General features: G+C 39.0%; 1 protein-coding gene across 8 annotated transcripts in view; it reads right to left on the reverse strand.

Moving 5' to 3' along the window:
- Positions 1-1,482: 1,482 nt before the first annotated feature.
- The window catches only part of LDLRAD3 (low density lipoprotein receptor class A domain containing 3), a 119,152-nt gene continuing 106,808 nt past the window's right edge, over positions 1,483-13,826 (reverse strand). For 2 of the 8 annotated variants that reach the window (XM_062577720.1, XM_062577718.1), the window contains exons 5-6: positions 8,278-8,623; positions 1,714-6,614 (exon numbers count right to left, since the gene is read on the reverse strand). In XM_062577720.1, coding sequence (XP_062433704.1) covers positions 6,371-6,614; positions 8,278-8,623 — 590 coding nt within the window. In that variant the 3' untranslated portion in view covers positions 1,714-6,370. Of the gene's footprint in view, positions 6,618-8,277; positions 8,624-13,826 lie in introns of all 8 variants that reach the window. The other 6 variants (XM_062577719.1, XM_062577717.1, XR_009958623.1 and 3 more) reach the window with 5 other exon arrangements.

The raw sequence follows: 13,826 nt of genomic DNA on the forward strand, positions 1-13,826 counted from the left end.
ATAGAAATGCTGAACACTAGATGGGCCACAGAAACTGAACAACCTATTCATCTGCAGCAGTGCCCTCCATACAGCTGTAAGAAATGGATTTGGTAGGATTTGGGAACTGAAGAATCAAATTTCAGTGTTCCTATTCATACTATGTTTTGTGGATGAAAAGAAAACTTAACTTCCCAGAGAGATCAATTTAGTACTTTTCCAAAGTACTTTATGCAATATGCCTACCCTGAATTTTACTTTGAAAAGCACGCTTGAAGAGCTGTGACTTTCCACATGAAGATGTGGGAACTTTACTTCAATTAATAACAACACATCATTTTGGGATATAGCTCCCCCAAAAGCAAACTGCCTTTTAGCTCTCTGACTGCTAAGTAACTGAGGCTGGACAATCAGGAGATTGCTTACGAATCAGCAAGGAAATACGTTGTGCTTAAAAATCACTGCTTAAACAAAATGCACATTTAATTTTTAAGGCATAAAAGTTAAGATCTTGAAATAAACTGGAAGCAGAGGGAATAGAAGTGATTAACCAGGAAGCTTAGCTGGAGAGTATGCTATTTGTTTTCATAAGCAGCTGCCTTCTGAATCAACATTTCTCAAGCTTATCCCTTGCTGGGACACAACTGAACACACCAGCCCTGAGACTCCAGCGCTCTCGCTCCTGCAGCGAATGCATTGTGGCAGTGTCAACAGATCCTTTTCCTTTTGATGGGTGAATTCTGAATCTACAGCTATTTATTTTGGGGCAGTTTGCCAGTGTCAAAGCACACTGTTTGAGTATTCGGGTGAGGGTACGTGACTTAATTAATCAGGATAATGACAAAACTGACAAGCCTTTGCAATAAGCTAAGGTAGCAAGCAGAGAGGAGCCGTGGAAATGAAGTATGCCAATCCCTATGTACTTTTCTAGATAGAAATATTTAGATATAATATTTGGACATATTTTTCCTAGTCTTCAAAAATAACTTCATAAGGTATTTCTTAACCCTAGCCGTTACAGTGAGAGGACTGTCTCTGATTACGTAGCTAAACAGGACAAGTGGTCATGGCCCAGGTGTAAATTTGGTGGAAGGATGTCTAGGCTGAGTGAGGGTCATAACAGTGGTGCCTGTATCAGGCATGTGCTGGGCGAAGAGCCTGAATGTGGGACTTCAGCCAGACACACACCATCCACACAGCATCTCAACTTGATTGTGGCTCCCACTCCTGGCACATGCATCACGAGCTGGAAGTAAACAGGGATGTTGTACTGGGAATGCAAGTGGAAGGGAAAAGCTGCAGGCAGGAGAAGGGATGTACAAGCTAATGCTCTGGGGGACCAAAGGCCCTTTAGCTCTGCTAGTAAACCCATCTGCAGCACCCAGCACAGTGCTGTTCTCTGCTGAAGTCTCTAGAGCTTCACTACAATGCGAAAAACAACAAAACAGGATTGCTTTGGATACCTTGCTTCATACAGCACAAGCCAAATGTGAGAATGAAAAATTAAGAAACAAGGCAATTTTAATTTGTAGAAGTATATATAGACATATACACCAGTGTATTTTTACATGCATGTGCATGTGTCTTTCCATTATTACCTTGTTTTTCAAACATTGTTTAAGATCCACACAAATTTAACAAAGCTTAATATAGAACACAAGAGGAGCTGTAAGAAGCCTAATGTAGGAGGTTGTACTATTAAAACAGAGACATCACATGATGGGGGACACCCTCTTTTATGAACAGTATTAAAATGTCAACTTTATTTGGGAATACAGAATACATTTTTGAAGATTTACGGTTTACAAAAGTTTAAGACAAGGTTGGGTTTCAGCATGCAACCTCCCTTAAAGCTCTTGCATAACATCTCAATTTCAAGTTGAAAAAAAAATCGGGCGCAAACAAAAAGACAAACAAAGGCTGCAGTCCTACAGTGGGATACATTCAGGTGGAACCCTGTATGGTATTCAGATTCTTTCTGCAGTCACATATTTTAGTCCATGAGTTTGATATAGCCTTCTGTTAGTATAAAATATTTCAGATCTAGCATAAACTGCAAGAAAAGCACTTGTCTTAAAATTTTAGTTTCAGGCATTATATGCAAAGTAGTTTCTGACAAGCAATAGTTAAAAACAACAGTACTTGCCATTTGATCACCACTCTAAAAATATAGCATTAAACTCCTCTGTTAGTTAAACAATTTTAAGTATTCATTAGAAATTAAATTCAGAATCAGTGTCCCTTTATCCTTTTCATCATTAATAGTTTTTTCTTATCTACTAAAACCATTTGTCTTTTCTAAGATGTCTAAAAAGTAAAGCGCACAAGATTAACAAGCTACTGCATTAATTAAAATGAGAGTCATCACCTCATTCCTCCACCCAACTCCTAAATCTATCACAAGGGCCCTATTAGCTGTATCAAAGTGAAATGGTGTAAATAAAACTGATTTGACTTAAAAGGAGAGGAACGAATGCAGAGTTTAAAAATTGCAGTGCAGTCAGTGTTGTCACGTGTGTCACTGTAGACAACAACAGAGAAAATTATTTGCAGGCTCTCTTTTAAAAAACATTACTGCCAGTTTTCCACTAGCACAATACCAGAGAGGTAAATTATAATTTGCCTTACAAGCAACTTCAGTTTATTATCAGTCATATTCACAAATGGCCTAATTTTAAAATACACAGCACTTGGTGACATCAGTAGAGGTTACTGACATTCAAAATTTCTGACTTTTTTTTAAACTACTCAAATCCTACTTCTAATAGGCTAACATAATCCCTTCAATTATTGCAAGTAGTCATCTCTTCAGATTGTTCCGTTGAACTCAAATATATTAATACCTGCTCTTAGCAGAATACTGTGGTTATGATTCAATACAGATATAAAAATCAGAAATTTGTTGCAGAGGAAAACTTTCATCAGTTTTTCTTCTGTAAGAATAGGTCTTTCAAAAGAATAAGCGTTTGTTTAAATATTAGACACAAAGGAAAGCTCCTGGAGGAGACACCTCAAACTAAAAGGTTAAGAGCAATTGCAAACACTAAGAAGGATCAATTCCAACTTTATCAGCTACTTACTGAAAAAAAACCCTAACAGGTATTTCATGAACACTTAACTTCAGCCTTACAAGCTGAAGATCAAGGAACTGCAGGTTTTTCAATTAAATATTTAATTCCATCAGCACAGTTGTTGCTATCTCCCTTTTCCACAGATTCCACTGAATAATGCAGTATAATGCTGTATTAACACTACTGAAAAGTGACAGGTTATAAACAATTCCTGTGTGATAGTACAGCATTTTCTAAATAAACTGGCTAGCAAATCTGTTCTACATACCAGAAAACTGCAGCAGGATGAATATTCTCCATCAAATTTTAGCATGTTTTTTGGAGGCAGATATTGAACTTCTGTACTCTGCAAAATTCAACGGTCCCCATAAGTAACAACAAAAAGGAAGACAAGATTTGTTTCTCTTTTTGGATCTCCGGATAATGATATACAACACCCTCCAGAAATCCCGTTACCACCCCCCCCATCAACATTCAATCATAAAGGCACAATTTCCTTTTAGAACTCCCATTCTCAAAAAAACCCAGAAGTTTCCTATACGAAGATAAATATACCCTTAGCTGGAAGGAAAAATGTCATACCATTTAGTGTTTGGGTTTTTTTTTTTTTTTTTTTTTTTTTTTTTTTTTTTTGGTAAAGTCCAAAGGGTTTATCCTAATGCAAAAGTTACGTGAATATATACAACCTGAAAGAGTATTTATAATTATATATATTATATATATGTACATATATGACAGTGATTGACACAGAATGCTGAAGAGACAGGCTAGATCCCCTTTTTTCCTACTGAACAATTCATGGCAGTGTTTTTCAGATGCTTCAGGCAAATAAATGTGTATTTGGTTTACACATACCCTAGTGGGTACAAGCCTTAGAAGATGTGGGTGAAAGGCAGCCCCCTGGAAGGCCTGCATGAGGAATACGTACCATGAAAGTTACACTGGACACAGTGACTTAGTTTTGCTAATATAGCTGGAGGCTGCTTTAAAAAAAAAAAAAAAAAAAAGCAAGTCTTATGAAACCACTGGGAACTCTTCTACAGTTTAAAGTATAAAATAATGTTTTAAAAACAGTAATACAAAAACGTTATGTATAATTCTGACACTGTGCTGTGTAGCTCTGTTACCGAAGGCTGAGCACAATCTTAAGGAAAGCAGGCCGGCAGGGCCTAATGCTCACAGGATACACCTCAGCACCTAACTTCCCTATTAACTCTGTTACATGACTGAGTTTAGCTACCTGAGGAATAAAGAATACCTATCTGCTATGTGACAATGAGAACTGTCTGCCTATCAGGTTGTATGGAGTGAGTACTTAATTAGCCAAATCCTGCTTTGTGCAAGACAGCATAAGCATCTTGCTTGAGCTCCCACTAAGGAGGGAGTCTGACCCAATCTTGTAAACAGCTTTGCAAGTACTTACCAGCCTCTTCACCAGTACACCTCAGGATAGGCCGCTAAACCTGTAAGGAAAGGCTGCTGATAATTTGCTTCCAAAGTAACCAAAGAGTATTAGAGCGCTGCAGTGCTCCCTACCATATCAGCTGTTAGAACGGCCTTGACTTGCAAAATTCACCTGCCCCCTGCTTCCTACAGCAGTGGCCTCAGGATGCGGAGATGAGCAACATAGCACTGAACCAATTCAGTTACCTGTGTGAGAACTGAGACCTAACTTGAGTCACTCTCCTACCCACACCCAGCTCAGTCTTGAGTTCTGAGTGCACAACCTTTGGGGCAAAGAGACTGCCTTAGAAAGATGGTGAAGGAGAAAAGGGAAGGCACTGGGTGGGAGGGGGAGACTGGCTTCCTTCCTGCAAAGCACGTATAATGACAACAGTTCATTATATGGAGGAAGAAAAGTGGGAAATGTGTCTAATGGGCAAATGCAAATAAGTCTCAAGGCCAATTTGTCTCTGGACAAGAGAAAGACACTGCACTCCTTTCTGAATACTATGCACAAGCACAGCAACACAGTGGTATTTAAATTCACAGCTTACCTTCTTTCTTGCCACTCTGAATACCTTTACATCTGAGTTGCTTTCACAAGGACAATTCAATACTGTGCATTGAAACATATTTCACCAGAGAACACTCCAAGAATTAAGATAGAAAAAAAACAGATAAAAATACTTGTATCTTTATGCAGAAACTTGATTTCAACCACATGAATATGAATAATGGTGAATTCTATATAAAAGAATGAGATTTGTATATGAGAAAATTTGAAATTTTAGTTCTACAGGTACAAACTATGTAATATGCTATTTGCATACATACATACACAGTATTAAACATGTGTTCCCATGTGCGTATGTATATGCACTGTAGACAGTTCTGACAAACACACAGCCCAACACCTTTCACTACATAACCTCTTTTCAGTTATTTACAGCAATAACAAGCTAGTCATTCACACTGAAGTTTTCCACGATGGGCGTTTGCCTCAGGCTGGTTTTGGTATTCAAGTTTTAGCTGAAATAGTTCTTCTATTTTTGAGAAGAAACACAAGAAGCAAAGTTGTTTTGCAATGCTTGAAAAGAAGTCTTGCGCTGGTTTGTTGAGAAGCTTCAGTGCCTCCATGTAAAGCCTTGAAGTTTGACAGATGAGCCAACCTTTGTGATATTCCTGAGAAAACCCATGCTAATTTGGCCTAGTTACTAGTATTTTGGAAAATTAAAACTTATTTGCTCAGTTAGAGACTTGTTGTATCCTCTCAAACTTAAAAGCTTTGAAAATTACATTCACAGTGATAATGTTCAAACCCAGCAAGAGAAGGGTCAAGTGGGACATTCTCTGCAATTTGAGCACTGCCAGTGGGCTAGCATTGGGCATCTGACCTCCAAGCAGAAAGACCGTCTCTCTGGTCTCAGTTGGTTCCAGGCAGTGAGAAGAAGTGACTCATATGTAGGCAGGGCAAGAGCCAGTGTGGAAATAAGAGTTTTCCTGGTATAGTCTTGACTGCAAAATCTGTACCTATTATACATGCACATATATACATTCATATACAGTAAATAGTCCCAGAAATATATTAGACCAAGTTTTCAGCATAGCACTGATGTTTTTTACTGGTCTAAAGCAGAACCTACTTGCAGGAATTTTGTGGAGAGCTGATGTGACTCTAGATTTAGTTCTCACAAGTCAGGTCTTCATTAAGCCCAGAATGCTGAATCCAATCATTAATGAAGTTGGGATTCAAATCAAGTCATCATTCAGGCATGTGTTCACCTGAAACTAATTAACTGCAGATTAACCCATATAGACTTGAAAACAGTAAAACTCTTCCTGCCCATCCCAAATAGTGGGGCAGTTAACCTTCTCTTTCAGCAAGTGTTGACCAGAGAATCACTTTGGCTGGCTGTCCTCTCAAGAAGAGTTCTGCAGCAGTCCACACTGTCATTGACACTGCCTGTCCGACTGTCCTCAATGCCCAGAGGGCTTCCTGCCACGGCAGCATCTGCGCTCACCAAACTCCCTGTCCGAGACCGGTAAGGAGGAAGGTCTGGTTGATTAATGGATTCAGATTCAGAACAATAAGGGGGTGGAGGAAGGTCAAACCAAGGTGGTCTGCTGTAAGACACACAAGATAGTTAGAGGTTACTCCAAACAGCCATATGGAAGCAAGTACACAGAGTTTTTCAGTTATGAACAATACAAACAATATTTCTCGGCTTTTTTTTTTTCTTAATCAGGGGATCTCAAAAAGCCCCACCTACATTATTCAAGTCATTCCAAAACATCCACACCACTACCACCAGATATTACAAGATTTCTGGTCAAGATGCAACATAGCTAATTACATTCTGCTTAAAATTTTCTGTTACAAATGTCATGGGTATGCACTGCCAACAAATCTCAGCTTTCCCTCAAAGGCAGCTGCAAGAATTTTTCCTGACTAACATGTATACAATCTGACAAAGCACTTTAAAAGAAATAAGGTGGATTTACACCTTTAGATAATGATATGAACATAGGAAAGCTCTGAGGAAACCTCTACTAAGTGATAGAGATTAATGGTTTCTGGTCTACAAATAAACGATGAACTGAATTCTTCGTAAGACAAATCACTTGTGCTGTCATAATATCACACACAGAGCAAGTGCTAAGTATGCACAGACAAGACAAGTACTGGGTTCTGGAAAACTACTTCTGGTTCGGAGAGTAAACACAAAAAGGGACTGAAAAGTTTAGTAGATTGATTAAAAGGTCTTAGAAACAATTAACTCTGAAGGTGCACATGGTGGTATCGATCAGGTGAGGAGTGATTACAGTCTAGACAGCCGCTCATTTAGCTGTCCTTACTAATGAAAAGATACCAAGTGTTAACATCAAGACAAGCAAGTTGCTGCCAAATGCAGCGGAGAATAGGAATGTAAATATTTCACTATGAATCTTAGATCCCAGAGTTTGTGTTGAAGAATACTGACAGGGTGATAGTGAACAATCTGGATCATTAAAGTTCATGCTATGCCCTTTTTATGTAGGCAGGATGTCAGTCTAGTAGTTTTGCTTGGAAAGAGTTTACAGACAGAGGTTAAAATGAAGGTTAATTATCTACAAATAAAACTGTGTCGTAACTACAAAAACATGACCCAAACCACCCCACCCACAAAAATTTACAGAGCTTCCAGCTATTTAGAATGAGAACACCATTTTCCTTTTCACAGAGTTTTTTTTTTCCACAGAGTTTTTTTTTTTTTTTTTTTTAAAAAAAAAAAAACCTTTGCTGGGGAAGAAAAAAGGTTGCAGAACAGGAGGACTAAACGACTTCTTTATGCAAGAAAAGTAGACAGATTACTTTTGATCATGGAGATATGTCATAACTTAAGATTTTAAAATAGTAACACTTGCAACCTAGCTGTCTTTTGGAATAACTGCAAATTCAATTTTCATGTTTCGATTCCAGACTAGTACAGGATTTCACTGCTAGAGAAGTGATATATTTCTTCTCATTCTCTGCTAGCCCCATGCACTACATGGACTAAGACAGCATGACTGAAGTTCATCTTAAATCCTCTTAATACCAGTAACAAGAACGGGACTTGTAGACTCTGAATTTTTCATGTGCAGGAGGAGCTATGAAAAATACTGCCCAAATTTGGTTCCATACAAGTGACAGAACTGCAGCACAATACCTTTGTCAAAAACAATAGTAAAGATAACTGGGAAGCAGGAGCTGCAACCAGTAGCTTTAAACTTTGGTGAGAACAGAATTAGCTCTTGTACATACCTTTGGTCTAGCACAGCCTCTGAATAGGATGGTGGAGAGTCCAAATCCACTGGCCTGTGATAGGCCTGGTTGGACATGTACTGGATCCCGTTGTTGACATTGTAAGTGACACTGCAGTGGTGCGGATGATCAAGGACCACAAGCCGGGACAACAGGACAGGGTGCTGCAGTCGATGCACAGGCAAGGTCATGAGATTGTTGCGTTTTCTTTGGTGATGCAGAACCAAGGCAAGAAAGGCCACCACAAGTACAAAAATAACAGAGCTACCAATGATAGCATAGGTAATACTAGGGTAGTAGAGCAGCTGATTCTCTGAGGTCACGTAATCTTGGCCACTGCCTGCCTCTGCAAGACAAAAAGAAAAGGAAGTCTGAGATTTGTTTTGATAGAAAACTCTGTTCTTAACCTAGGCAGTTTTCTGCTAATGCACTGTGTGACACACTGTCAGACCAGCTTCCAAGCAAGTTTCCTTTCTTCCTTAGGACTGTGGAAAATCAGCTTATTAAAACCATATACATGCAAACCAGAGACTGGCTGATAATCAGTCAGTTCTTCTTCAGCTGCAGTAAGTGCCTACAGTGGATGCAGACACACTCAAACAATAGGGAGAGAGAAACTGAGAAAGAGGAGAATATTCAATGTAGAGATCTTATGACAGTGTGCATGCTTTATTTCTCCTACATCCCTACCTATCGATCCTAAACAACCCCCCTCCCAACGGCTGACAGAACCCAGTTCTAAAGCATAAGTACAGTACCTTAAACTCTAGTGCGTTTTCCCAGATATAATCAGTGACAGAAAAGGCCTGACCTTTACTTTTAACGATAATTTCTAGAGCAGTTCACATGTAGCTTTTCAAAAAAGGCAGCAGCTAGGTCCCCTGCTCCAGAGATCTCACAGTCCAAAAGAAGTACAGCAGAAAAAATGCTCAGTTAAGCACGGTTATTCGAATGTTTATGATCAGAAGAGCTCCTGCTGGAAGAAATTCAAAAAAGTATTGGAACTGCACATAAGAACAAGGATGTAAGCCTGGTAGATGTAATATTAGTTATAAGATGAGAAAGCTTAAAAGCAAAAAGTGCAGGCCAGGAAGTGAATGGTAAACAAGTGACTGCTGCCCCAAGGTGGGGTGGGGGAAGGACAGAACAAGATGAGAAAGAGGCAAAAATGAGCTAGGCCAAGGCCTTGGAAGACCATGGAAGCAAGCTTCAATCTGACGTGGTTGGAAATAGTAATTAAGTGGTTCGGAAAAGAAGAAGAAACAATGTTTCAGGAATGACTGGTAATGAGAAAGGCCAGATAAAAAAGAGGTACTTCACATGGCACAGTCAGTGTTTGATTTGTAGAAGGCACTTAGGAACTACTGAAGTTACCAAATATTATAAAAGAAGATAAGATTTATCCAGAGTCATGATACAGGAGAACGAATCAGGCTTTGGGTCCAGGTGGTGGAATAATGACATCTGAATGGTTCTTGAGCTGCATGGAAATTTTGTGCGCATGTGTGTGTGTGTGGGGGGGGGAACAAACAAACAAAAAAGACAGAAAAATGTAAAGGGCAAAAGAGGCTCAGAGAAGCAAAAATGATATGCACACACACAAGTGCAACTTTGTCATACTTTGGTCAATGCCAAAACAACAAACAGGACCATGTTCTCCTGACTCCATTCCAGCACCCTGTTCCCAAGGTCATACAGTCTTTCAGCAGTTTTCTTTTTGGGAGCAATTTCTCTGGAGGCTGTAATTTCTTATAGCCTCAAAAATAAAAATGTTGTTCTGGTACAAGACCAGACATTCATCTACCTCAAGCAAAACCAAAAAAGGCTGAGTAAAATAAACAAAACAAGAGCAAGCCCCTGACCCCCAAAATCCATACAATTCTTTAAAGAAGGGCCATCCATCCAAATTCTTCATTCCCTACTGCAGAAGTATTGTACAGTAAATCCTAGCGTACAGCTTTCCTTCCTTTCACCTGTCAGCTGGGAACACTTTTTGGTTTCTTTGCAACTAAGCTGCTTATGAATCTCTAGCAGTAAAATAATGAGGTGTATATGTATCCACACTGTTTATGGAAGAGTGGAAGAGCTTTCCTGAAACACTCATTGCTCTGCATCAGGACTGCAAGGGTATTTCTGTCAGTGGTTAGTTTTGGTAGTTCACTTTCACAGTGAAACACAAAGCCACATCTGACATCCTTCTTAACATCTACGTTATTTAGGTAAGATAATAAATAGGATTTAAAATGGTTAATCTTTTACTTTTAAATATACCCTTTTTAAAATCAAAGATGTTTCAGTAAGGAGTAGTGAGTTGGGAAAGAAAAACTGTACCAAAAAATAAGAGACCACAATTATTGGCCCTGTTACTGACTACAGGAAAAAACTATTGCTCTTAGATAAATCCAATTTACTGGTGATGCCAGTATAACCACAGTGCTGCTTTGTAGGGCAGCTGCAGGCCATGCTGCACCGGGAATCAGCAACTTTCCTGATATCTACTGTCAGATCTCAGCAAGAATCGTTAATAAGTTCATTTGCCCATGCAATCGTGCTGGAGAGAAAGCAGAAATCATTATTATCAGTCAACACCAGGTCTGCAACTCGCCTAGTAAAATGAACCAAGTCTGCATGAAGAATGCAAGTCAGAACAGAAAAGGGAGGGAAGGAATTTACATGCATTAGTAAATTTAATTACAGCTCATCACATGCTGCTACGGCTTCTCCAATATACTCCCCAAATTCACCAGGAGAGTGGTAAATTCATGTCATAAAAGACAGATAAGGGCCAGCGCAAGGAGTACAGTGGCAAGCAGATCATTTTTACGCAAACATTAACAAATTTATTTGCAAGGAATGATCCATGGATGAATATCACTGCCTGCAACTCTTCAGTGCAAGGAAGGTAATTATACTATAAAGTCCCAGTAAAATAGCACAAAACTTCCCTTCAACTTGGCTCACTAGTTACTGCACGTTGGCAGAAAGCTGAGAACAGGATGTCTTTGTGGACCTGATGAGACCTAAGTTGTTACCATGGGATCACTGTGAAGCAGCCCACTCCTTTCTCTTTATAATCTCCATCTTTATTAAAAGGGAAGAAAAGTGAGAGGTGCTCTGTATGTCAACTTCTCTATAAAACATTTTAGGTTATCTGTCTGTTTAGGACAGCTTCTTAAATATCCTGTATGGAAAGCCTCCATATATTCAGACAGATTACCAGAATGAAGAAGAAGGAAAACTTTGTTGAAAGTGGGATATCTTGAAACAGAGATCTGATAACAGCCTAAGTACAGTCTGAAACAAAATATCTGCTTTTTCTAGTTCTATGCTATTTTTCATGCAACGACAACAAAGACCTATTAATTTTACACAGATTTTGGGCAAGTTTGTGGTTAACATGCTGTTTTGGAGCTTTGTGAATGTTGTGGCTAATGAAACATCATTTGTTTACCAATAATTCTCTATTCCTTCTCAGGTTTTCAGGTTTATTCCCATTTAGTTCACTGTATCACTGAGAATAAGCAATCTAAGGGCACATCTACACTAGGGAGCGCAGCTCTGTGCTGAGATCTCCAGAAGCAGAAGCACAGCCATTAGCACTGTATCAAACAGTGCCAATTGGTGCAGCTTTGTGAACTGGCTAATACAACTGTATCACATTTGGGATCTAAATTAGCATCTCTATCAGTTCAGCTATTACTAGCTGGTGCATGGAGCATGAAGAGTATAGATGTTTCCATGGAAGGAGAAGAAATCTGGTTTATCCATCGTATACTCTTCTGTGAGCACTGAGCAATGGTGAATACTTTGCATAGAGACATCCTCTCTCTCCATGCCAAGAATCCCACTCTCTGGATTTGCAAACATACATAAACTTTATGTCTGTACAGGAACAGATATGCAGTGCTCCCTATCTAGAAATAAGGTTCTGCCTTCTAAGAGTCAGCTATCATCAGAACTACCTATTCTACTACCACAGAAAACACAACTTATTCTTCCCTTATGGGTAGGTTTTCTTGCCCAAGAAAGCCTTATGGTCACTTGGCAAGACATCCTCACAGATGAAGGCTAGTGGTATTCTGTTCCATTGTGCTGTAAACTAAATTGAGTAAGACCAAGTCTGGGCTTCACCTTCTCTCTTATCTAGAAAAGTCAGTAAACTTGAAACTACAAAAGATGAAAGTAACACTATCTGAGCCTGCTCTATCATCACTCCTTGGGGGCCTTGCACCTAGGACTTGCAGCACTAGAGAAGACAATTTACATTCAAAGAAAAGAAACAAATTTCTTTAAAAGTCACCTTGCAAAACAACACTCCAGAACTGCTCTAGGTGACGTCCAGAAGAAGAGTAGCAGAATTATGAACCAGTTTTGCATACATGAGATTTACAGTATGTTTTTCTTCTTCCTACTCTACTGGCAAATGTTGAAATGAGTAACTTCTTCATAACTTCCAAGAGTACACACTCAGAGAAGCTGTAGAAGAAATACTAGCTGGATCTACACCAGAGATTTGTGTGTGTTTTCTCATGTCTTCTCAGTGCCTAACCTCTTCTGCTGTTCTTGTAAAATGCTGAATAAAATGAGTTACACATGCTCCCTTTGTCTTAATGCACTGTCCCATCCAAGCCTTTAAATTTGAGGAGAAAGCTTTGCAGTAGGAGAAAACACAGGTGCAAATAACTGCTTCTCACAGATGTAATATTCTGGGTTTTGACCAGTCATATAGATATGCAGAAGGGAATGAAGGGTAGCTAGCTGAGACTGTTTTATGAATGCCAGGATAATCTATGTATTATGCACATTGTAACAGGGAGAAGATGAGATGTAACAGCACTTGAAAAGTCTTTGCTGGACATGCAATAGTAGTTCAGAAAGAAAAAGTCACAACTCTTTAGTTCTGCTCTAATAACTTTCTGCAAATGTTTACACAGCACAGAAGTCACTGAACTGAATTTCTTGGTAATTCAGTCATCTTCTCCCAGAAGCAGTATGTATTATCTAGGCAGCTTTAGAAAGTTCTGTCTGCTCTCCTATTAAATGCAATTCAAAAAAAAAAAAAAAAGAGTGGGAAGGCTAATTTTGCTTAAATTCATGGGGTACTTATTCTTTCATGTTTTTTTCTTAAAAAAAAGTCCATGATTTCTAATCACATCATGTATAAACAGTTTATCAATGCCACTTATGCCTATTAAACCTTATTACCTAGGAAACGCTGAATTCGCAGACTGGAGATTTTGGAGTGTAAAAAGCTTTGTGAATAATTTAGGAAAGGACTGATAAAGGAAACATTACAGGTTGCGCTCAGAGGGCTATCTTATTGACTGTGAACAAATTTGCTGTCTCAAAGTTTTTAAAGAGATCTGAGAGTAACTGCATTAAATCTGTCAGACAGGGGATGAGGGGCTATTATTTTATCTTTTGCAATCCTCTGCCTGGCTTTTCACAGCTCATCAGAGAGAAAGCTTTTGAAATACATAATCTGAGCAGACATCTGTAGCCTTAATGAACACACATCACGGTCCATCTCCAACAAAGACGCTACTGTA

This window comes from Rhea pennata, chromosome 5, assembly GCF_028389875.1.
Source record: "Rhea pennata isolate bPtePen1 chromosome 5, bPtePen1.pri, whole genome shotgun sequence".
NCBI lineage: Eukaryota > Metazoa > Chordata > Aves > Rheiformes > Rheidae > Rhea > Rhea pennata.